At 33.0% G+C, this 25,000-nt stretch overlaps 1 protein-coding gene across 1 annotated transcript in view; it reads right to left on the bottom strand.

The window, feature by feature from the left end:
- Positions 1 to 25,000, bottom strand: part of LOC137631621 (peroxidase-like) — a 41,002-nt gene that overhangs the window by 4,072 nt on the left and 11,930 nt on the right. The window contains exons 2-13 of the mRNA XM_068363486.1: positions 18,672 to 18,808; positions 14,959 to 15,181; positions 12,876 to 13,076; positions 11,661 to 11,884; positions 7,123 to 7,293; positions 6,146 to 6,319; positions 4,844 to 4,962; positions 4,007 to 4,109; positions 2,595 to 2,792; positions 992 to 1,131; positions 534 to 701; positions 88 to 287 (exon numbers count right to left, since the gene is read on the bottom strand). Of these exons, the coding sequence (XP_068219587.1) occupies positions 88 to 287; positions 534 to 701; positions 992 to 1,131; positions 2,595 to 2,792; positions 4,007 to 4,109; positions 4,844 to 4,962; positions 6,146 to 6,319; positions 7,123 to 7,293; positions 11,661 to 11,884; positions 12,876 to 13,076; positions 14,959 to 15,181; positions 18,672 to 18,808 (2,058 nt within the window). The remainder of the gene's footprint in view (positions 1 to 87; positions 288 to 533; positions 702 to 991; positions 1,132 to 2,594; positions 2,793 to 4,006; positions 4,110 to 4,843; positions 4,963 to 6,145; positions 6,320 to 7,122; positions 7,294 to 11,660; positions 11,885 to 12,875; positions 13,077 to 14,958; positions 15,182 to 18,671; positions 18,809 to 25,000) is intronic.

Here is a 25,000-nt window from a genome sequence, read left to right as displayed (position 1 = left end):
CAACTCCTTAAAAGGAGAAAGATTGCATAGTGAAAATTATGTAGGGGTACTATGACGAGATGCATCAAAGATTGATAGAGTCTTTACCTGTAAGTTTTCATGAGGGCTGCCAGAGCTCCGATATCCATATCTAGTGCAAGGTCAGAGAAGTTGGATGCAGGTTTAAAGCCACAGTACATCCTCCATCTGTTGTAAGAAGGGAGGCCATGGTCTCTTCCTCTTTGAATGTTAAGAGACACTAGGTCGAGACCTATCTTGTCATTACCTTGAAACAGATGACTAGTAATCTGAATAGGAAAATTAGAATGCCATTGATTAAACGATATATCATGATGGATTAATTTCTACCAGTTAGAATAAAATGTCTTCTTTTATTCAGTGTAGAGAGAGAGAGAGAGAGAGAGAGAGAGAGAGAGAGAGAGAGAGAGAGAGAGAGAGAGAGAGAGATAGTATAAAATCTAATATATAACAAGATTCTGACACAGAATAACAGAGTAATATCATATATTTATCGGAAACTTTCAGAAACTCACCTGACTACTGAAGAAAGTATCAACAGCTGCTGCACTCTGGGATACTTCACCTCTTACTAAATTGGCCATTTCCCCTGGGTTGTAGAGGATGAAGGGGTTAAAAAAGTATTTCTTGAGTTGAGAGAAATTGACGTTTTTCCCTGAGCGGTCAACGGCCTGGATAAGACCCTGTAAGTCAAGATAAATGATAATTTGTTGTATTTTTTAAAAGCCTAATGGGAGCTCGATGAAGAAGTTGTCTAATGTCTCTCATATATATCTTACTAGAATCAATTCATGGGGCTAGCAACATTTATGCCTTCTACATAGAAAGATGAATAATATATAATTAGAGTATTCTCATTTCAGCTAGTAAAAGTAAGGAGCCGTGTCTGTCTTTATACTTAGAAAGAATAGTTGAAATTTGCAATCGTTAAGATAAACAGCCTCACACTATAGGGAACCATAAAGATTATTACCTGAACTTGGCTATGGCCGAATCTGAAAGCAGCAGCTGCAAATTCATTGGCTATGGAAGGATGCATCGACTCATCGTAATCATCTGTTTGCTGATCACCATCTAATGGGCTTAGTTTCATGGTTTTCATAAATTTGGGACCTGTTTGAGAAAAGAATATTTTTAAATCTGAGGCCTTTGTTTTGTGTGATTTTAAGAGTTTTTTATAAGTCTGGGACCTGATAAAATAAAACACTTTCCAAATTTGGCCTTTGGAGGTGGAAAGAAAAAATATCGACCATAAAGCTAGGGCAAAATGCCCTTCATAAATCTTGGATCTGATAGGGAGGAAAATTATACTTGTCCTAAATGTACCACACAAGGATAAATGAAAACAAGAAATATTTAGAAAAACCAGGTCTTGATAGTGAAGTAGATTGTTCTTCATTAAACCTTGAACCCAATTGACAAATAATTCGGAGAAATTAATGTTATGAAGAAAAATCTCTTCATCCATCTTATATTTAAAAGTTAAAATAATATTTGCGACAATTTTACTCGATTTACTATCAATTCCAGCCTAAAAATAAGCAGCGTTCAACAATGTTTCCTTAACCAGAGTTAGTAAAAAATTTCTCTGCGAAACAATCTAGAAGGCCGTAGGAACAAGGTCTTTTGGGATATATTGCTATTTGAGAAAAAAAGTTGAAAAAGAAAATATACTTTAATATCTGATTAATTTCAAAAATTTGTTGTTGTATTTCGATACAGGCAAGGTTTTCCATGCTTACCAAGGTCTATAGACCTTGGTGCTTACCATACAATGGTCGTTTAAAGGTAACTTGATTTCGTAGAAGACAAGATAAAACATACAGGAAATCATTCTTAAAGAAAAGAAGAGTATTAGTTGAAGAGAGGGTGAATAGATTGTCTGTGCTTATGAAAAACCAACCGTATCAATTTGAATTCTAATGTCATTATGTATGGGTCTTTATATTCGTCACAAGGAGATGACATCAAATATTTCGAATTAAATCTAAACAAGAAAAATACAATAGATTATGAATCAATCGTTGGCAATATCTACTGTAAGTACCATAATAAGCGAATGAAATTTATCTGATAACAAAGGTAAGAAAAAGGAATTTCTTTACAAAAAAAAAAAAAAAAAAAAAAAAAAAAAAAAAAAAAAAAAAAACACTGCAAAACCAAAGATGCTATGTATGGTAATAAGAGAGGACATAATAGTCTTGAAGAGGGACTCGGTGAAGGTATACGCTTTTGACAAAATCCTTCGACATACCGTGATTAATATGTATTTTACGAGGCTTGTAATGGTAAACTTTTGCCTTAAGAATTAATTGTAATTTCCTGTAATTCACATATGAATACATGAAACCCTTACGAAGAATTATTTCCTCTATACTTACTCTGACAATATCTGGTTAGATTGTGAGGGAAGTCAATTACCAGCTTGCAGGTTTTAAGACTATATGCCAAGCTATTTCGCTTTCCGCTAGAAGAGTGCTTTGTGCTTCCATGTATAATTATACCTGTCTTTTTAGGTTCCCATTCTTTTATCAAACGATTATGTTGCAGGAGAAGAGGGAAGCAAAAATACCTACCGAGGATACTGGGAACATATTCGTTATAGGTGATATGCTGCATCTGGCCAATGACAATTTTGCGCGTTTCTTGGAAAAGTGTTTCGTCGTCCCAGGCTGGATTAAGGTCTTTCAGTGTTGTGGCCAGTAAATTGTGTTGGCGCGCCCAAATGGTATGGAAGGCAGTTAGGAGAATCTGCTCATTTACACGGGCATCACCTAGAAGATTAAGAAGAAGAAATTCAATTAACAGTTAGAATTTACAAAGTTTTTCTCAAACATTATCTTTATGATTTGTCGCTTTAAGGAGAACTGGACAACCAGGGAAAGACAGAAACGGGAGAGTTAAAAAGAATTTTACGAAATCAGTGAACAAACGAGCAATAAATGATGACAAGGCTCGTAATGTTTTTTTTAATATTCTCTTATCAATTAAGTTTGCTTCAGAATCAAGACTGTCAAGTTGGTCCTCTTCCATACACTATATTTTGCCTGAGAAAAATAACTGTATAATCCAAGTTGAACTACCAAGACATTCTTGTAAGTCAAAATGAAACAATCAGATTGTACATTTGTAAAAGAAACTCTAACATAGAAAAAGTAGCTATTGTACAACAAATATGTTTCCCATCTTTTCCTAATTTGCACTGACCCAAAACAACTAAACTTCAAGAAGCTGCTTTGAAGAGCTCTTTAGAATAAACCGAGATTAATAATCCTTTTTATTGATACTAAACTCAATGCAGCGAGAAATGTCTGATAGGTGCCTCTTCATTGGAATTCTCTGGCTACGTTGAGTATCGTCCTTCTCAATCTCATTGGTAGTTCTAAACCCCCTTTCCCTAGAGCCGATCTTTGCCTAGGGACATAAACACTCCCAAGACTACCCATGATATAGGAGTAAAGAGGAAAAGACGACCTACCCATTATTTTTTCAAAATGGTTTTAGTGTAATTTCTCCCAAACTTTTAACAAGATAATTTTCATTTTGATATTCCATTTTCACAAATTATGGAACTATGCGCACAATAAGCTCATTTCAAAAGGGTTAGCCTCCATCCTCTCAATATAAAAAAATGTAGTGAAATGTTTTATCCAGTTATATGAAAGGCAAAATATTCTTAAAGAATGTGTACGGCAAAACCTTATCTGAACAGTTACAGCTTTAGTTATTACAATCACAGAAATCACTGCCTCTTATTTACAGCGTGCAAACGTTTAATGCTTACATCCCTTTATTTCCAGAGAACCGGAAAACTTTTTTCAATATTTCCTGCCTAGGAAAAATTCAAGACACCATAAGTTTGCAAATTGATGGAACATATTCTTAAAAGGGTTAATTAGGGTAAATATGTGGGATTTAGGACTTTATAGAATGAAAATGAGTGATTAAGAGGAAAAAGCGAGACTAAGAATGTAATGAGATGCATTACCTGATTTAAAGCAGTACTGGTCGTATTTATAATTGCCTTCAGTGTTGCATCCGTCATCTGGATCTAAAGAAGGGGGTAAAAGTTCCCTTCCGTCGAGGGTCACCTGGAAATATTAATAATCAATCAATTGATAAGTCAAATGATTCACTAACTTTTATAAACAGTTCTGGTAGTGGTAAAATTTAAGATGAATTTTGTTACTGGAGTTACTAATAATTGCTAGAGTTATTGAGAAATGGGAATGTCCGTGATTTATGAGTTTCACGTATTTTACTTAATTCTTGGTCAATTCTTAATCTAAAAGTTTTTTTGTTATGCGTATGATGGAATTCATCTCTCCACAACTGAATATCATGAAAACGATATAAATAAAATACTAAGGAATACTTCAATAATCGAAGCTGGTTCTTAGGACTCGCCGGTCATGATTTATAACAAGCACAATGCTTGTTAGCTATATTAAGTACCTGTAGATCTCTACTTTGGTGGAGTCATTATGAATAAATATTTCGGTATAGATACAATTACAGAACTGTATGCATTATATGATTGAGAATTTAAATATCTTAAAGTTAAAGCTCTTTATCTATATCCAGTTACGAAGTCTGCCAGCAGCTAATAATGTACTTAACTATGTCAACGATCTGCATGCTTACATGCGTCATCTATACGGGAATTAAACTTGGCTCATATATAATTCATATAATTTTCAACCTTGTTTTCAGGCACCTGTATTAGAAGGGTAAACTTAACATATGTATGTAACAAGACTAGATTTTTACACGTGTCAGGGAAGTCGCTTTGAATCTTTGCATTTAAAACTGACGTGATCTTTACCTGTGTAGACAATAAACCATCCACATGGGTTCGGAGAGACATTAATTCCTCATCTTTTGTACCATAAATCACTGATCCGTCGATGAAGGCGGTTTGTTGATTGAGTTGTTCCCGAGGTCCTGAAGTGGAAAAAGTAAGAACATCATTTTTAGACGTTTGTAGAAGCAAAATAATGACTTGTTTTCATAATTCTCTCCTCATCCCCCACTCTCTCTTTCAGTGTGTCCTAGAATAATGGGCATATTCTGTTATACTTTATTCGCGGTACCTTCACTGTATGCAAATCTATTAATAAATATTACTATGCAACTTGAGCATATCTTGAAGAGTTTTGAATGTGATGAATATCAAAGAGATGCACCGTAATAAATGAAAGTAATATGAATATACCTAAAAATTGTACAATGTTTGTTTCACTATGTCTATTTTTATTTGCAATACTTAATTCAAGAAGTATCATTACTTTATGGGATCAACTTCCCAGAAAATAGAAATGAAGAAAATAATGAATTTTCATTTTCCTTCACAACTTTTAAAATTATCATCTGTTTTATTCAACATAGTTTTAATCATTATCAAAGTCCTATTAGGCATACAAATCATAGTAATACTTCATGGAATTCCTCTAAACCTAAAGCCCTGTTTTATAGTTTAAAGGTTATTCATGTATGGCAAAGGAAAGGCCTAACTTTATCACTGTCCTAGAGACTGGACATATACACTTATGACCTGTCTCTAGGCCACCCCCTCAGCCAAGCAGAGATTAGCCGAAAATCAGAGTAATCAAACAATGGGCACTGATAAGTCGCCAGGCAGACTTATGGGCTTCCTAAACGATCCATCCATAGTTCACATCTACAGCAATGAACTGTGATAATTTTACAGTTGAATGTTTCAAGTTATGAGCACAGACCATAGATAATGAGTTTGCAATAATCCAATTCAGCTACTAAAACTCAGAACAGATTCTCGCTCAGTATAATATCAGAAGATTGAGATTTATTAATTGAAAATGAATTTGTAATACGTATACTGATATTGAGACGCAATATGTAAACAAAGCAAGGACGAAATACCTTAAATGAAAGAAAGACTTTCACAAGCTAATCAAAATTGAATATCCAAAATAATTATAAATAGAAGTATACCGAGAACTTGGAAGTTTATGAAAATAACAATGAGGAATGTGCATTTTCAAATCACGTTATCTACGCAAGAATGGGGAGACTGAACCTCAGATAAAGCCAATAACGCCATCTTGCTCAGGAATTTGGAAACTAACAGCAGTGCCCCTCCACTTACCGAAGATGCACCGAGGCGCGGAAGCCGATCGTGTGAATTCCATACAGGTTTGGTTGAAAGGTGAATAGTCAGGATCGTCGTCAGGAATTCTTATAGGAGCGCATTCAGGATGGAGTAAGCTTGGCTGGTCTATTACTTCCAGCGTGCAGCAAGGGAAGCTACTGCCGTTGCTACCTGGAGAGAGAAAAGGCGTTGTAAAGATATGACCATATGGAAGAAATAATCCTAATTATAGTATAGGAAATATTCTCTATTGTAGTGGAACTTAATTTGCTCTTATTTATGATAGTAATCAAAAGTGGATGTTCATTTTTTTATTGTTAGTGACTTAAATTCCCTTAAAACTCTATCACGTCAAAGTCAGTAGTCGCCATAGCAAACAGGATTGAAATTGCAAAGGTGATTGTAGTCAGCTTGGTGAAGTCAAATCCATCGTAAAACCACACCAACTTTCTATTATGACACTAACAGAGCTATGTTTTGTTTGTCAGGCGTTTTCTCATGTGTTTTGAATAGTTTAATTTTTTTTACTGGTTAATGCTATATTTTAGGCTTAAGAAAATATTTTCCCATTCCTAAACTATCAATTTCTGGTATGAGTGAATGTCATATATGTAGCCTAAGAGCCGTATGAAGATACGTCTGCAAAAATCATATTTCTCATCAGCGTTTTGCTAACCAGTGATATTGTATATATTTAAAGTTATTCAATATGAAAAATAATTTTTATGAAAATTTCTCAAGAAAACACCTCAATACTTTAACCATCACATCTTTAAACATCTTTATGATCAAATCTTCTTCACCTGCTTAATCCGTGAAAGATTAGTCTACCCTTTTACATTTTCTTTGATATCTTATAACAGAAAACGGTATTTTATGGCTAACTATTACAGTCTACAAACTTATTAGTCCATTCAAAGTGGTTAAGAAACTGTTAACATTTATTACTTTGAATGAAGATTAATGTTGCTCACCTTTTGCTAACGCTGTAGCTGTGATATCATGGTCAATAAACTGTCCCCAACTCATGAGTAAAATGGTGTAGGACTGAGACTCTGAAGGTTTATTGACGTGAATTTTACTACTCACTTCTCGAGGACTAGGAAGCGCAGCTCCGTCATGAGCTATACGAAGTGATGATACACCTGATGGAAACCAATAAGCATATTTAAGTTAACGAAAAAAAGGGAAATTTTATATCAGGGAATAAATATAACTACGATAGATCTCATAGGAATATTTAGGAATATCAAATTGTCGAACCACGGAGGGAAAAGTGGAACAATTTGGTAAACACTTCGTAGTTCATAGATACAGGTATTACAGGCATACATATATACAATTGTACATATGGGATATATATATATATATATATATATATATATATATATATATATATATATATATATACATATATATATATATATATATATATATATATATATATATATATATATATATATATATATATATATATATATATATATATATACATACAGTATGTAGGCTATATGTGTGTGTTTGTAATATACGTGTGTATTTAAACGAATCAGATTCTAAATCTAACAAGATATCTTTTTAATAGAAAAATTGTAGCCCACAAATATCTAATTGGTATCAAATTTACGCCTAAAGTAAAATTCACACGATCATTTCTTCTACCCTGACCACAAGGCAAAGGAAACAATAATATATGGTGATGAAATATCCACCGTGGTATCATAACACGGTGAAAGTTTTAATTTCTTAAGCTAACTTTTCTCTTAGTCCTTTAATTTCTTCAGATTTTATTATTCAACTCTTTACCTTTACACTATTCTCTGATCATAAGATCTGGAACAGTTCTTGACGCTTTAAGAAGTTCTAAGTGACCTTTGTTTACACTATATTTCTGATTAATTCATCACGGAAATTGCAAGCAAAGTGACTTGGGGTTTACTTCTCTTTTTTCCTGTTAACTTGCTTTACTGATCTCCCGCTTGGAAACATGCAATAATCTAGCCAATTTCTAAGAAGGGCGAGTGAGCCTCTCCATTAACTACTATTCTACTGCTTTACTTTTATCATATTGTTAAAGCACTTGAAAATTCAGGGAACTACTACACGCGTATACACCGTGAATCCAACTCTCTTCTTTTGGATCACCAGAACAGCTTTTATGAGGCAAGATCTTCTGATGACCTTTGTTCTATATCACTGACATTTGGTCATCATTCACTTCAAAATAATTTGTCATCACTACTGACATCGCCAAGGCATTTAACCTATGATAAAAATTCTTTGTTAGCTGAAAATGCTCCCTATAGCTTTACCTTTCCTTCTTTTTTCTTTCGCAACCTTTTAACTAATATCTTTAAATGTCTAGTTGCTACAGGAACATATGTTTCATTTTTCATATAAATTTATGTTTAGCCAGATTCTATTCTCTCAAAAGCTCTTTTCTATTCATAAATGTTATAAATATTTCAGTCCTTCATATTTAGTGTTCATTCACTTTCCAGCTCTCTCCTGTTAATCACAAGTATTCGTGAGTTATCCTATCATCATTTATGATCTTACCTGAATAAGGGGATCCAACAACTTAATTTTCAATGCTTCTATAAAGCAGTTTCTTCCAGTCATATTTCATCTTCCAAATAATTCTTATACTTTCTGATGAGTTTCATTGATGTTTCTCTTTCTTCTCAGTAACAATGTGGATATCCAAGCTGCTTGTAATGTGTCTTGGACAGATCATGCTTGTTTTAATTGGAAAATCTGTTTCCAAAATATTAGGTGTAACGTTCAGATGCTTTTCCATTCCCGCCAATTACCAAAGCTTAAAGTTGGACTCGCAGCAGTTTGGAGTAATGTATTCATATATGGATTCTTCTTCTTTTGTCTTTATCTTTGATAAAACTGAGTATAAGGACAGTCGTTTGGTCATTAACCGCACTCTCACACCACCCTACTCTCTCTCTCTCTCTCTCTCTCTCTCTCTCTCTCTCTCTCTCTCTCTCTCTCTCTCTCTCTCTCTCTCTCTCTCTCTCTCTGCTATAGGTATTATTTCGGCCAGTATCACGTTGACCACAAGGGAAGATTTCTTCCTCTGATTGGGATCGAAAAACCGCCAGGCCACTTCTCAAATTTACTTTTTAGAATTTGGCACTCTTTAAATCACGTTAAGTACCTGTTTCTTTGCATCTACTTTTAAGCTTTGGAAATCTCTCCCTTATTTTCTTGTTCTTATTCCTGATGAACTTTTTTCTTTGTACCATTTTTTACTCTTTCCCGTTTTCGACAGTCTCTTTGCTAAAAAGGGCATTAGGTTATCTCCATAACTACCTTTACTTTTGAAAATTGAATAGTAATGCTACAGCCAAGTACAGGAAGAAGACACATAAGGAACATCAAAGAAGTGATAAAACAAAGGATTGTAGCATCTTAGGTGAAACCCTTACAAGTGCCTACGGCGCCTTCAACGTAATTCTTACGGGACTGTCGACTAAGGAGAAACCTTCCAAGGGACCAGAGTTATATGAGAAGCTGGAAAAAGCCTATGCACTGTTTAGAGAATGCACCGGTCGAGAACTAAACTTTAATGAATGGAAGATCTATAACGTATCTTAAATCAATGAATCGATTATATGAGATTAACAACCTTAGTAGGATTAACAATACTGTTAAACTATTAATGTAGAATGCTGGTTGATTATTTGTCTGCAATTGTTTGTAGACATATTTCGTGAAAGATATTAAATGAGAACATGAAAATTTCATGACAAGTTAGGAATAATTATTACGCTCCAGTAATTAATGATTAACACCAAAACTATACTGTAAGCTATTCAAATTTGCTTACTTAAATTCTCTAATTCTAATTTCCTCTGTCAACTTTTACTATTATGAAATGTAATTGCACCTATTAAGGAAATTAAGGACAATAATCAAACTGACATGAGAAATGACAGAGTTCCAAATGAAAAGTTCCTTTGATATTGTCGGTTCTGATACCTCTGACTAAAACGTATATAGCAAAAGTTTTGGGTCCTATTACTGGGTTTATTTAACTAGTTACTTATATAATAAAATACAGTAAGTGAGGAGGATGTCGGAGTATTTCATTCACCTTTGTAAAACAATAACATTCTTTATCCAGCTGAAGAACAGAATTGGGGTATATAAAAATAAAACCTTACACTGTTTGTGCCTCTTGGACATTCTAAGCAATTACGAGTAAAGAAATACGTGCTTATATTACTTTGCATGTTGATATAAAATAATCTTGTAGAGAAATAATCAAGTTATAATGATCAGATCAGTTAAAAAAAAAAATATATTCTAAAAAGTTCCTCGTCCATTCTAACGAGGCAGAATGAATATCAATAAATTTTTTTCTGTCTTGAAACTTCTTTACGATCCTGAACCTAAACAATAAATGACGCTGTTCTCATCATTGCATGTATGCTATTATTCACTTTATAAGCCTTTATAAAATTTTAGATATTCATTTGCCACAGAGATGTCCTACGTGCTAGCAGAGACGTCTAGAGACTTAGTGAGGGATGAAGTATCAAATAACTTTTATGATTACTATTGAAGACAAGAGATCATCTGCAGACACTCAGCCAGACATTAGGAGATTCCTTGTCTGCAACTACTGTAACTAGAGATAAACTGCGGTTTTGTCTAAAAATTTGGAATGCCGTGGTTTAAGTCATCGGATTTGAATACTCTGAGTTTCAGGGTCACTGCTTGGAAAGTATTTTCAATTTTTTTCTATTGGCAGAAGATGAAAAGGTCGATAAAGTTTCCTTATTTAACCAAATCAAAAGGAGAGACATTGTAAACAACATCCTAATGGTAGGAAAAGATTCATAAATGAAATAAGGTAAAGCTTTTGATATCATGGGAACACTAGACGTTAATGAAATTACTTATTTATGAAAAGCAAAGAACTGAGACACTTTTAGCCATTCGGTGTTTAAAACGAGTATGAATATTTATATATCACTGAATAGAATTCATGCCGAGCTAATAACTGGGAAACTAACGAAAATTGTAGTGGGGAGAATTACCAATAAGAATTTTCTTTCAAAATATTTTTCAAAATATCTTCTTCATAATTCAGATGCACAGGCAATCAGAATGACTCACTATCGGCGCCTTTAAATACAACAAATGCTGCAGAATTTGGAAGGATATATTTCAGTGTAAATTAACGTTAAGTAACTGAAATATTATAAAAAAAACTAACAATCTTTTTTTGCAAGAAATTTGGACAGTGTTATTAAACGATACCAATGATGATAGATGAGAAAATGAAAAATCATGTACCCAAAGCGGTGTTGTTTAAGGTCATGGACATCTTGATGTGATTCGCTTCTTCAATATCAAGTATAATGTAATTCTAATTTATGTGCTATGTAGTTAAATAGTAACATATATCACAATAACGGTATGATATAATTGCTCTTATTTTTGCTTTTTAGACATAAATTCAAGCCAACAAGATATACAGTAATAATCTTACCGTCCCCGTAATCAGGAGGCATGGCCCTTCTGAAGGAAGTAAAGGAAGCTCCCCATAAAGGATTATTTATGTTGTTGCAGGAGCCATCCACACTTCTGTAGCGGGCGTGAGGGTCACATGGTCCTGGCATAGGACGCAAGAGGGTCTTGTCGCAATAGAGAGATTCGGAGAGGTCACCTGCCCATTGCATGTCGAATGTCGCATGCTCTCTGGTCATGTTCGTTCTGGTGGTCGTCAAAAAGGGACATATAGCAAAAATCATAAAGAGAAAATGAGGAGTGTTTAGCAGAATAAGATTGAAGGATGATATGGAGAGAAGGGGTTTGTTGGAAGAGGATGCTTAGATAGAAGGTACTGAGGAGGGGCCACCAGGCAACTGACCCCTTAATGTCGTGATAACAGTAGGAAAGAGGAAGAGTAAGAATCATTGAAAGTATTGGCATTTGTGGTTGGATGACACTATTTACTGAAAATAAGGACATGATCACTAGCACAATTACCATGAAAATAAGTGCGGTAATAGTAATATTATCACTGACAATATTCTTAGCAAAATATGTGCTTCAAGACGGCATTCACCATCAGACAAAAAACACCGTTCTCCTGTACTAACGCTTTTCATATCCAAATTTTTAGCTGCCTATTAGTACACCTTCACTTAACAGGTGATTATGTTCAATGAATTGCAATTTTGGCCAGTATCATCAACCATACATTGCTCCCATAAGTTAAGTTAACACAAAATCAGCTTTTCTGTTACTCCAACTCTTATATTTTGGCCCATTTTCTATTGCAGAACTTTTTTTTTCCTGCTCTTCGGTGTGACTTACAACCTTACTTATTGTGTTATATACGTAAAAAAAACCTTTTTTTGCAATTATTGCATTATGGTTTTTCACCCTACCATCTTTACTCTTCCAGTATTCCATGCAGATTATATTTGTTGTTACTCGTTAACAAGGTTTTCTTTCACTCCTCAGAGGTGAACATACATTTTTTCCTATTTTTCTGTCATCACTTCATCTACTTATCTTGTATGCACTAGAATATTGACAAGAGTCATAGTTAAAACATATTATCTTACATCTATGAAAATATAAAACAAAAAGTATGAACAACATACAAGTAACAAACACGGAAATACTTTTTTTCTTCCAGGTAAAATTCTCAATAAGATATCAGGAATTATATTTTATAACTCTTAATAAATCATACCTGTTTTTCATTTCGGCGGATGCATGATCCATGATGTATCCTTGCTTTGCCATCTTAGTCGCCAATGGATCCGTCTTCCTGAAGCCAACTTGGTGCTTATACGGAGCAGAACCTTTCACTAAAGTCAGGTTCTTCTTGGCGATATTGTCTTCGATCTTCGTGACTTCTTCCTGCTTTTTTGTACCAGCGGCTAACGACTCTCTAAGACAAGAATAAGAAGAATAAGGGTAGTGAAATGGCCAATGAAAAAAAAAGAGAGGTCATAGAGGTTGAATATATTTATATGATGTACAGTAGGTATTTGTAAATTTCTCACTTTGGTTCAAGGTTCTGAGATTGGAAGGGAAGATGATTTAAATGGTAAAAAACATCAGGGGTTTGATCTGCTAGTTGATGATTATATATATATATATATATATATATATATATATATATATATATATATATATGTATATATATATGTATATTTCTATTTATAAACAAATATATTTACCTTATACAGTATATATATATATATATATATATATATATATACATATATATATATATATATATATATATATATATATATATATATATATATATATATATATATATACAGTATATATACAAACAAACATACACATATAAATAAATAAATAAATAAATATATATATATATATACATATATATTGTATATATATAAACAAAAACAACACACAAACACACACATATATATAAATATATTTATATATGTATAAATAATATATATATATATATATATATATATATATACATATACAGTATATATATATATATATATATATATATATATATATATATATATATATATATATATATATATATTATATGTGTGTGTGTATATACACAAATATCACATACACATATATATACACACATATATACAATATATACATACATATATATATATATATATATATATATATATATATATATATATATATATATATATATATATATATATATATATATATATTCTATAGACCTTGGATTTAATACCATGAATAGAAGCTACGTAGTTCAGGAGAGCTTTGTGATTAATGAGACTCATATCTAAACTATCCTCTTGTATTTTATACAGTTACTCAGCGGGAAACGTCCATTAATAATTTTACTACTCCTTTTATTAACATAAAATTGTCTCATGATAATAGTCAGTGACTTTCAGACAGAGCATCATTACTGTCTTGGCTGTTTAGAAATTCTTGTTTGTCACTTGATAGGATTATACCTGATGCTTATAAACCTTAACTGTGGTTACCTTCGATTTCTTCCTCAAGATGCCATGTCGTAATAAAATGAAATTTACTCACCTTCATTTGTTATTCTATAGCAAATGATAATGAGCTTTGACTGCATTTTTCTATTGCACATTCACATTTCCTAAGATACCTTTCAAAATCATAGTCATTAAACAATTCAATTCAAGTGATATGTTAGGAAATACAGCAAAATATTAGAAATATTTCATGTAGTATACTCATTTTACTCAATGACAGTACAGTGGTAAGGCACTGGCCTTGCATTTGTATAGATGGCAATGAAATTCTGACCTAGCCGTGAGTTTAATCTCTTTATTGGGTAGGTTACTACTGTGGTTTGCTAACACGGCTCTCATTCTAATGAACATCTCTTTAGGTGAAATTGAAACTGAAACCACACCTTTTATTCTTTAAACTTTGAAATTTGTTTCTGGTCAATTAATTCTAATCTGAGAACCACTTATTAAAAACATTATTGCAATATCTACTTTTTACGCAGGACCCTTTAAAAGGAATAAAAAGGTCTACGTTTATGACCCCAGAACTAATTTTGAATATGCTAATAACAGTTTACAAGGCCAGACCAGGAACTCTAGTAACCCACATCACCCCAAAAAACTCAAATAAATTCTTAGACTTAAAACAAGATTGATTCAAAAACTATCTTTACATGCCAATAAAAGATAGTAAGACCACACACACACACACACACACACACACACACACACACACACACACACACACACACACACACACAAAGACTTTAATTCCGTGTTCAGACTTGATGAAGTAATACTTACGTAATATCACTGCTTGTCCAATTGAGACCCTGAGTGGCTTGTCTGTTCCAGTTCCAGGTATCATTTTTTGGGAAAGTCGAGTTGTCGGACCTCGTCCACAGAGTGCTGTTTGGATTATGGGGGTCAGCCGGGTCTTGAGGGAAGTCTGGGTACACCCTTTGACTGGGATCTTCTGCTAAGCGTAGCATAGCGTGCCTCCATCGTTGACAGTACCATGAATCATCTGTAACAAACATTTGTGAATTGCACAGAAACACAGAAAAACACACACATACACGTATATATATATATATATATATATATATATATATATATATATATATATATATATATATATATACATTAAGATAAACACACACACACACACACACACATATATATATATATATATATATATATATATATATATATATATATATATATATATATATATATATATAGACCGTATACATATACTTTAAGTTAGACTTGTATATGTAAATATATATATACACACACACACACACACACACACACATATATATATATATATATATATATATATATATATATATATATATATATATATATGCATATATGTATATATATATATATATATATGTATATATATATATATATATATATTTATATATATATATATAGAGTATATATATATAAATATATATATATATATATACATATATATATATATATATATATATATATGCATATATGTATATATATGCATATATGTATATATATGTATATATATATATATTTATATATATATACAGTATATATATATATATATATATATATATATATATATATATATATATATATATATATATATATATATATATATATATGCACAGTATATTCATATATGAAATTTGTTTTAGCATTTGTGTATTTGTAAAACTTTTTATCAGTTAGAGTGAATATGGCTGCTCAACACGAGATGTTGATCTTCCAGTTTTCATCAAATGTATGAAAGATTGTAAGCCCAATGTCGTTCACCAATGGTTGATACATCATATTGACAATTACCTATTTACTGCTTAAGTAAAAAAACTGTACAGCAGATTAATTTTTAAAGGCATTTCTTTTATCAGCCTTCCCATTATTATTATTATTATTATTATTATTATTATTATTATTATTATTATTATTACTAGCTAAGCTACAACTCTAGTTGGAAAAGCAAGATGCTATAAGCCCAAGGGCTCCAACAAGGAAAAATAGTCAAACAAGGAAAGTAAATAAAGAAATAAATAAATGATTTTATATACTAATAATGCCAATTTGTAACTGTCATCTTGATGATTATATATAGACTATATGAAAGCTTAACAAAAATAAACCGAGACAACTTTAACAATGCTGGGAATTTCATTTGATCCAAGTACTAGATATTTCACTAGATTCAATCTCTCACATAGATAATCAGGGTCTCAATTGAAGGGATGTTGAGGAAAATGCTTTCAGTGTGCTTTGCAGTAATTTCTGGTGGAATGATAAGCGGTTAAAAGAGCCGTCTTATTCATAGCACACTGACCTTCTTAAAGGGTCATTCAGGGTTGTTGTGGCCTGATTGGTAACATCTCTGCCTGGTGATCGCCAGACTGGGATTCGAGTCCTGCTCAGACTCGTTAGTTCCTTTAGTGTCTGCAACCTTACCATCTTTGTGAGTTAAGGATGGGGCGTTTGGGGGAGTCTATAGGTCTATCTGCTGAGTCCTCAGCTGCCATTGGCAGGCCCTCCCTAGTCCTAGCTTGTGTGGAGACAGGGCTTGGGCGCTGATCATATGTATATATGGTCAGTTTCTAGGGCATTATCCTGCTTGCTAGGGTAATGTCACTGTCCCTTGCCTCTGCCATTCATGAGCGGCCTTTAAAGTCTTTAAGGGAGATTATTAGAAAAGAAAATGATTGAGGGGGGGGGTCTTCATATGATAATACATATTTGAAGGCATTATAGATGGTGTTGTTTCAGATGACTACTGATTTTATTTTTGTTATCTTTAAAGGTAACTCTGATGTACTGAGACAATATCTATGTCTCCAGTATCTATTATTCTTTACATAAATCGAGTATTGCTAAGCATATTAATCTTTGACAGCAGAACTGCTAATCTTATATTCGCCATTTCAATTCACGTTTCTATGATTTGGAACGTTTCTATTTCTTGACAATACTGGCTAATCAAGAGTGACTATCACGGAGACTCCAGGATGTATTCAGCTTAAACAAACTCCTTTCAGTTCTTCTAACACATGGTGCGTGGGCTGCAAAGTCATGCTGGTTTCACTGTCTTTTTTTTTTTCATCAATAAACGTTAAACGAAATGTTAGATAGATAAATCTTTGACTTTTATATTTTGGACAGCAGACGCGACTGAATGTATAAATACGATTAAATAGAGTTGTAATTTTAAAGGTAACTGTCATTCCTCGGTATTCCAGTTTCAATTCTTTTTACGTCTGTTCATTCTGATGCCTTTAGATAACATTATGTTGCTGTAGATTTGTTAGGTATTTTTCAATCTCTGCAAAAATTACGCAGTGATAGGCACGATTTTTCAAAGTGTTTCCTTAATATAGAAGGAAGTGGTACTAGAAATTACACATAAATATTTACACCCTAGTTTCGGATTAGGTCATCTTATTGTTTTTACGCAATGTATTTTAAAGTATTCATTAATCAATTATGATCCTTCTTTATGGTTTATGGTTAGATTACCATCTTTTCCAAGTCCTCATCAATGCCCTTGGTACTCTATGCCTTCGCACTGTTCAATGTCAGGGCTTTTCTAAACTACATTTCTCTAATTGTTCCCCAATATTTCTTTTCATATTGAAGTTCTTTTTTCTCGTCAAATGCTCATAGTATCGGAATTTCTGCAATGTACATTTAATTTTGAGCCCCTACACGTCCCATCTAGTTTCTGTTTTGTGATACGATCTTCCCGGCAAATGCTTGTCATGAATTTTTAAATTTTGAAGTCCCGTCTTCTTAAATCCGACTGTAATGCATTTTCAAGTGCAATTATCTCGATTACACAAAGGATCACATCAATAAGCATTGAATATTTTCTCTTTACTTATAGGATACTTCTAATTTTTAAAAGTAAAACAATTTAATTCCACTTTTTCTGGGCTGTAGGTCCCCTCGTGATGGCAAGATGTGGTTGAACGTTGGGCAAGATAGGTTTGTAAATCTTAGAGACGTGTTTCTTTCTAGCGTCCGACGATGATTACTGTCCAGAGCTGTGTTATACATAAAAAAATACAAAAGACAACATCAACACTGCATATGTCACAGGTAGGCTGGAGTGAGGTCTCAGGTCTTTGAATCCTCTTGTCTATATTGCATTGACTTCTTATACATTTTACATAGGCGGCATAGTGAAAAAAGATGTTCTAACATTTTTCCTTCCTCTTGCATATCAGCGTACAGTATTTTCTGCAGAATCTAGAATTTACCATCATCTTTTCTTTGAGGAGCTTGTCCTATTAAATAAAGCTTATTTCATCATACAAGGGTTTAAATAGAATCGAGATTTGTATATTCCATGACCTCAACACTTTTTAGAAATGAGATCTTTGGAAATTTTTTTTTCTCTGACAATTTTGATCCAAGAACTTGCCTTTTCAAAGACATGTTACACTAGTAACTTGCCTTTTCCTAATCAAGCTAATGGAAAAGTTTAATAAACTGATTCACGAACTTACCTCTTCTTGGCCACGTCAACGACAAAAGAGTAACAAGTGACTGATTCGCCGGAATAACTATTTCTTCTGCTGCCTTTTCTATGCTTTGACCTATCAATATCGACACCAGAGCTGACAAGAGCACCACGATCACGACTCTGAAAAATCAAAAATATGAAAATAATACCAAGTTTTCCCTAACTAGAGTTACAAATTTTACCAAATCAAACAATATTTTAGTTTTAGTAAAACATGAATCTTCTAAACTATCCCTACACTTATTGTGTTATCTAAAGTTCAATTTAGTGGGAAATGAATGTTATCATGTATATAGAGGTCCATATTATCGATATTTTCATAACAGCCATTTGATATTTTGTTGGCTGAATTGAATTTGATATATCTCATTATGGCGAGAAAATGATTTCTTCTATCATTACTTATAATGCCGGTACAAGTTGAAAAGCCCATCTTGTTATGTACCATTTTTTCACAAAGCTATTTACCAATTGAAATACGAGAAAGCCTGATGTAAGAGACAACAGCAGTAGAAAGACTATAACATATTGATATAATTATCAACAATATAACACTGAGCAGTATAGCTCTAGGCTACACTTTTCTGGGTCTGTGGTTCACTTACGGTACACCAGCCATCCTTTTGAATGAGTTCAAGCGTCTACTTGAGTGAAAAGGGTACGGGATTGGCTGCCATGTCCCTAGAAACTTGCTAGGGAATACGAGTACCCATTTCAACTGAATGGTCTTGAACAACACATACTGTACATACACACACATGTATATATATATATATATATATATATATATATATATATATATATATATATATATATATATATATGTATATATATACATATATAAACACATATATATATACATATATACATACATACATATATATATATATATATATATATATATATATATATATATATATATATATATATATATAATCATCATCATCTCCCACGCCCATTGACGGAAAGGGCCTCAGTTAGATTTCGCCATTCATTATCTCCTACTTCATGCTTCAGAGTCCTCAGCCATGTAGTTCTGGGTCTTTAAGCTTTTCTAGTGCCTTGTGGAGCCCAATTGAAAGTTTTGTGGACTAATCTCTCTAGGGGAGTGTGAAGAGCATGTCCAAACCATCGCTATCTACCTCTCACCATGATCTCATCCACATATGACACTCGAGTAATATAGTTTCATTTCTAATCCTGTCCTGCCATTTAACTCCCAATATTCTTCTACAAAATCTGTTGGATATTATTTCATTGTTATACCATGACTCATGTCCATACAGTAACACGAATCTGATATATAGCCTGTAATTTCAGGTGATTTGATGTCAAAATTTTACTTAACCTAGCGATTATCTGATTTGCTTTTTTCAATCTTTCATTAAACTCAAATCCTAAAGATCCTATATTCGAAATCATAGTTCCTAAATATTTATATGATTCCACCTCATTAATCCTTTCTCTTTCCAATGATATTTCATCTTCCATTGCATATTCCATTCTCATCATCTCTGTCTTTTTTTTCCATTTATCTTGAATCTAACCTCATGTCATATTTCATGCATTGTGGTAAGCAAGCTTTGCAAATCCTGTGGTGTTTGTCCAATAAGGACAGTGTCATCAGTATATTCTAGGTCAGCTAATTTCCTGTTACCAATACATTTCTATCCTTCTCCACCATCTCTAACTGTTTAATGCATTACAACATAGGTGACAACACATTCCCCGTACTCCACTTTTCACTGGCAATTCATTTGATAGGACTCCAATAACAGTAACTTTGCACTTACTATGCTCATTAACAGACTTAATCAAATTTACATATTTGAGATGAACTCAAAATTGACCGGTGCACACTATCAAAGGCTTTTTCATAGTCCACAACTGCCCTCAAAAGTGGATTTCTATATGCTACACATTTCTGTACCACATATCTTGAAGTAAAAATTTGGTCAGTACAACTTCTACATTTTCTAAATCCTGCTTGTTCATCTCTCAGCTTTCCATCAATCTTTATCTCTAGTCTCTTTAGAATGAGCATACTATATATTTTCATGACAATTGACGCAAGTGTGATACCTCTGTGAGGTCTCCTTTTTTTTTGCTATTTTCATCAACACTCCTAGCTCCCATTCATTAAGTTTTGCCTCTTCATGCCACATTCTACAAAATAGTCTTGTAAGTATTCTGGGAGTCACTTCATCTCAGCAGTTATTCTATTGTATCCAGGGGCTTTGCATCTCTTTGGTTTTCAATGATAGCTTCGACTTCAAACGCACCGAATTCATTCATGAGCACATCAAGGTCTTCCTCGGCTTCAGGTATATCAATCAAATTAGTCCATTCATATCTCCTATTCATGATCTTATTAAAGTGTTCCATCCAACTTTGCATTTCTCTATCTATTGTTGTAATAAGAGATCCTTCTCTTTTTTGAACGGTATATGCTTCTTCTTTCCTCCAGTAGAGCTTTTATTAATAATCTAATGAACAATTCTTGCAACATAACCACTTCCTGAATTCACAGCTTTGTCAGCCTCATATGCTTTCCTGTTTAAATATTCTCTCCAGTCATTCCAGTCTTTAATTTTGACCTCACTATCAACACTGGAATACTTAGCATGCTCTACTTTGTAATTTTCATTACTTCCTCGAAAAATATCAACAATCAATTTCTGTCTATGTCTTCTTTTTATAGTATCCCAAGTATCATTTGATATCCATGGTTTTCTCCTTGTAACTTCATGTCTCAAAACTTCCCTACCAACTGACTGATATATATATATATATATATATATATATATATATATATATATATATATATATTTATATATATATAAATATAAATATATATATATATATATATATATATATATATATATACATATATATATACAGTATATATATATATATATATATATATATATATATATATATATATATATATATATATATATATATATACACAAACATATACATATATATATATATATATATATATATATATATATATATATATATATATATATACTGTATATATATGTGTGTGTGCGTGTGTGTGTTTGTAGAAATCACTAAAGTTGACACGTGATAAGTATAAAATGTATAATAGCCATGGAAGGAAAAAGGAAATGACTTGATTGGAGTTAGTACTTCCGTCCATTAGGGACATCAACAAACTAAAATTGTTGAATCTGTTGATGTCCCTAATGGACGAAAGTACTAAATCCAATCACGTCTTTTCCTTTTTCCTTCCGAGACTATAATACATACATACACACACACACACATATATAATATATATATATATATATATATATATATATATACTATATATATATTTACTATATATATATATATATATATATATATATATATATACTATATATATATTTACTGTATATATATATATATATATATATATATATATATATATATATATATATATATATATATATATATATATATGGGTATTTTCGTAGTTTTATATGTTGTTTTGAACTCCAGGAAGTTGCTTCCTAAAATTTTAAGTACTACAACCTATTGGTCAACTATTTGTATATATGTCGTGTTGGAGAAAAATACTTGAGTGAATGGTATTGAAACTTACACTTAGATATATAATTTAAGCCCACCAACCATTTTTTAAAACTCCTATGTATAAAATAGATTGACAGACTTTGCGTGATATGTAAAGGAGCATGAAATTAAATGATTCGATTGACATTCATTTTGTGAGGAATGTAGTAATAGGACATTCCTATTTTGGTGTTACAAAAATTAATATAAAAAGTGTGTCGATGAGGAAAAAAAATATTACTGGAACCCATTCCTCAAATATAAAAAAGAACGATGCTCCTTTAAAAATCAATTTAAGAGAGGGAAGAAATATATATAATCCTCAACCAAATATGTAACAAATACTAAGAGTTAAAAGTACAAATGAAACGAAGAATTGAAGACAATTATGTAGTTCTTACGACATCTATATCAGTGACTATTGTTGCTGTAAGATGAGACAGGACCGACGAAGAAACCATAAAATACGACCCCATTAAAGGGCAGGTATCTAATTTCAGTAATTTCGAGTTGAGAGAAGGATGACCAGTAAACCACGTGAGATTATGAGGATGAAAAGGTGCTGATAATAATGAGAAAATAAAGAGAACAGATACAAAAACAACAGAGGTTGAGAGATGGCATGACGACTGACAAATAGACATATTAGAAACAGCATATTATAAAGATTTTTTCATTACTCCATGGCCAGAAAAAAAGGTCTTAGCAGGTAGATTTAATTCAAAGATAAGGGCAAGCGATGTGATTTAAAAATACTAACATAAGTGTGCATTGAATTAGATTTTTCTTTGTCAGGAGAAATACTCCAATTCGAAAAAGAAACTAACGGGCCAGATCCTACAAACTGGAAATAGTTGCTCTTTAAATGATCCTTAAAGGTGCCTAAGATATATAATTTCCTGTGCTCATCATCTGCATATATAGTAGATTAGATCACAGGTGGAAAGGATGGATAAAAATACGTAAAATGAGGGTCCAGATCCAAAGAACTGGTGGTTCATGATGTAATACGACCAGGTTGAATCCTAGACAGAGAGAGAGATTCCATCAGTTATTACTATTATTATTATTATCATTATTATTATTATCATTATTATTATTATTATTTTTATTATTATTATTAGCTAAGTTATAACCAAAGTTGGAAAAGCAGGATGCTATAAGCCCAGGGGCTCCAACAAGGAAATAGCCCGGTGAGGAAAGGAAACACGGAAAAATAAGATATTCTAAAAGTAACAACATTAAAGTAAATATTTCCTATTTAAACTGTAAAAACTTTAACAAAACCAGAGAAGCATCCAGGAAGCTCTATATATACCCCCACACCGACGCGACCGCCACTCTCACGCTGTAATCGTGAATTGCTCGTGAACTGTTCGTGAACTGCTCGTTCCATGCGCAAACTGTTCGTGAAGTGCGTAAACTAGTCGTGAACTGCTTGTGCCATCAATGCGGGAAGTACACGGGACCATGCGACGTGCGCATATTCGTGAACATATCGTCAACTACTCGTGAACTCGACGTGAGCTGTTCGTGAACTATTCGTGGCAGTTCGTGACAGATGTGGCATGGCACGCATCCTCCCGTATCGTCCCGACCCGGTCGCGAAATTTTGTTGTGACCCAAATTTTGAACATTTCAAAATTCTCGTCACGACATGCCACGTTGTTACGATGGGTTTACGTACACTTCACGTCAGTTTACGACTAGTTTATTGTCAGGGTGGCATAAGAAGCAGTTCCGACCATGGGAACAATGAAACGGTGTTTACCTATATGTTCAGTGCCACCAAATAATCATATTATTCAAAATACAGCTTCTTCTGTATTTGCATTTGGTAACAAGTGTCGTATCAATCTAAACTTCAGTGCCAGGGCCTCCGATTGAAACGTGGCTCTTAAACTAATTGTCCGTTGCTTAAGAGCAGAATGATCCCAAATCCACAGACGACTTTAAGGATAACCCATATATATCGACTACAGCTCAGTGGTCCCAATTGTGATGAAGAATGTAGTTTACAAAGGAAAAAGTTTTCCAAGGATGAAAATTTGATTTTTTTCTGAGAAAGTTCCATCTGAGTTTGAACACTAGAAATATTTTTTTCTTTTTGCACAATTTTTATAATAGCACATCCAAATGTACTATTCTTCTTTCAACAAACAAAATTTACCTCAGTTCCGGCACTTGAAACAGTTACGAAGAAAGTTATTGCAATGCAAATGTTTATATGTAGCCAATTCATTTCTGGAACACTCAGATATCACGGAGTTCGCAACCAGAGCACAGAAGTATCATACACGGAATAAATTGTCTCTGCCTTGTGTTTGTTAGACGGGGTTTCGAGCCCTGCTCAGACTCGTTATTGCCTTTAGTGTCTGCAACCTTACCATCCTTGTGAGCTAGGGTTGGGGGGTTTGGGGGAGCCTATAGGTCTATCATCAGCAGCCATTGCCTGGCCCTCCCTGGTCCTTGCTTAGGTGAAGAGGGGCCTTGGGCGCTGATCATATAATATATGGTCTGTCTCTAAGGCATTGTCCTGCTTGCTAAGGCACTGTTACTGTCCCTTGCCTTTGCCATTCATGAACGGCCTTTAAACCTTTAAAACCTTTAAATGAAGGTAGGTTATTGGCCAAAAAAAAAAGGTCACTTGACAAAGACTAAAAGTTATGAAACAAAGGAGTTGAATGATTTGGACAAGATTGCTTAGGGCATAGAGGTTCTACTGATAAA

Source organism: Palaemon carinicauda, chromosome 40, assembly GCF_036898095.1.
Source record: "Palaemon carinicauda isolate YSFRI2023 chromosome 40, ASM3689809v2, whole genome shotgun sequence".
NCBI classification, from domain to species: Eukaryota; Metazoa; Arthropoda; class Malacostraca; order Decapoda; family Palaemonidae; genus Palaemon; species Palaemon carinicauda.
Note: the sequence above shows the minus strand (reverse complement) of the source record. Positions and strands in the feature narration are given on the sequence as shown.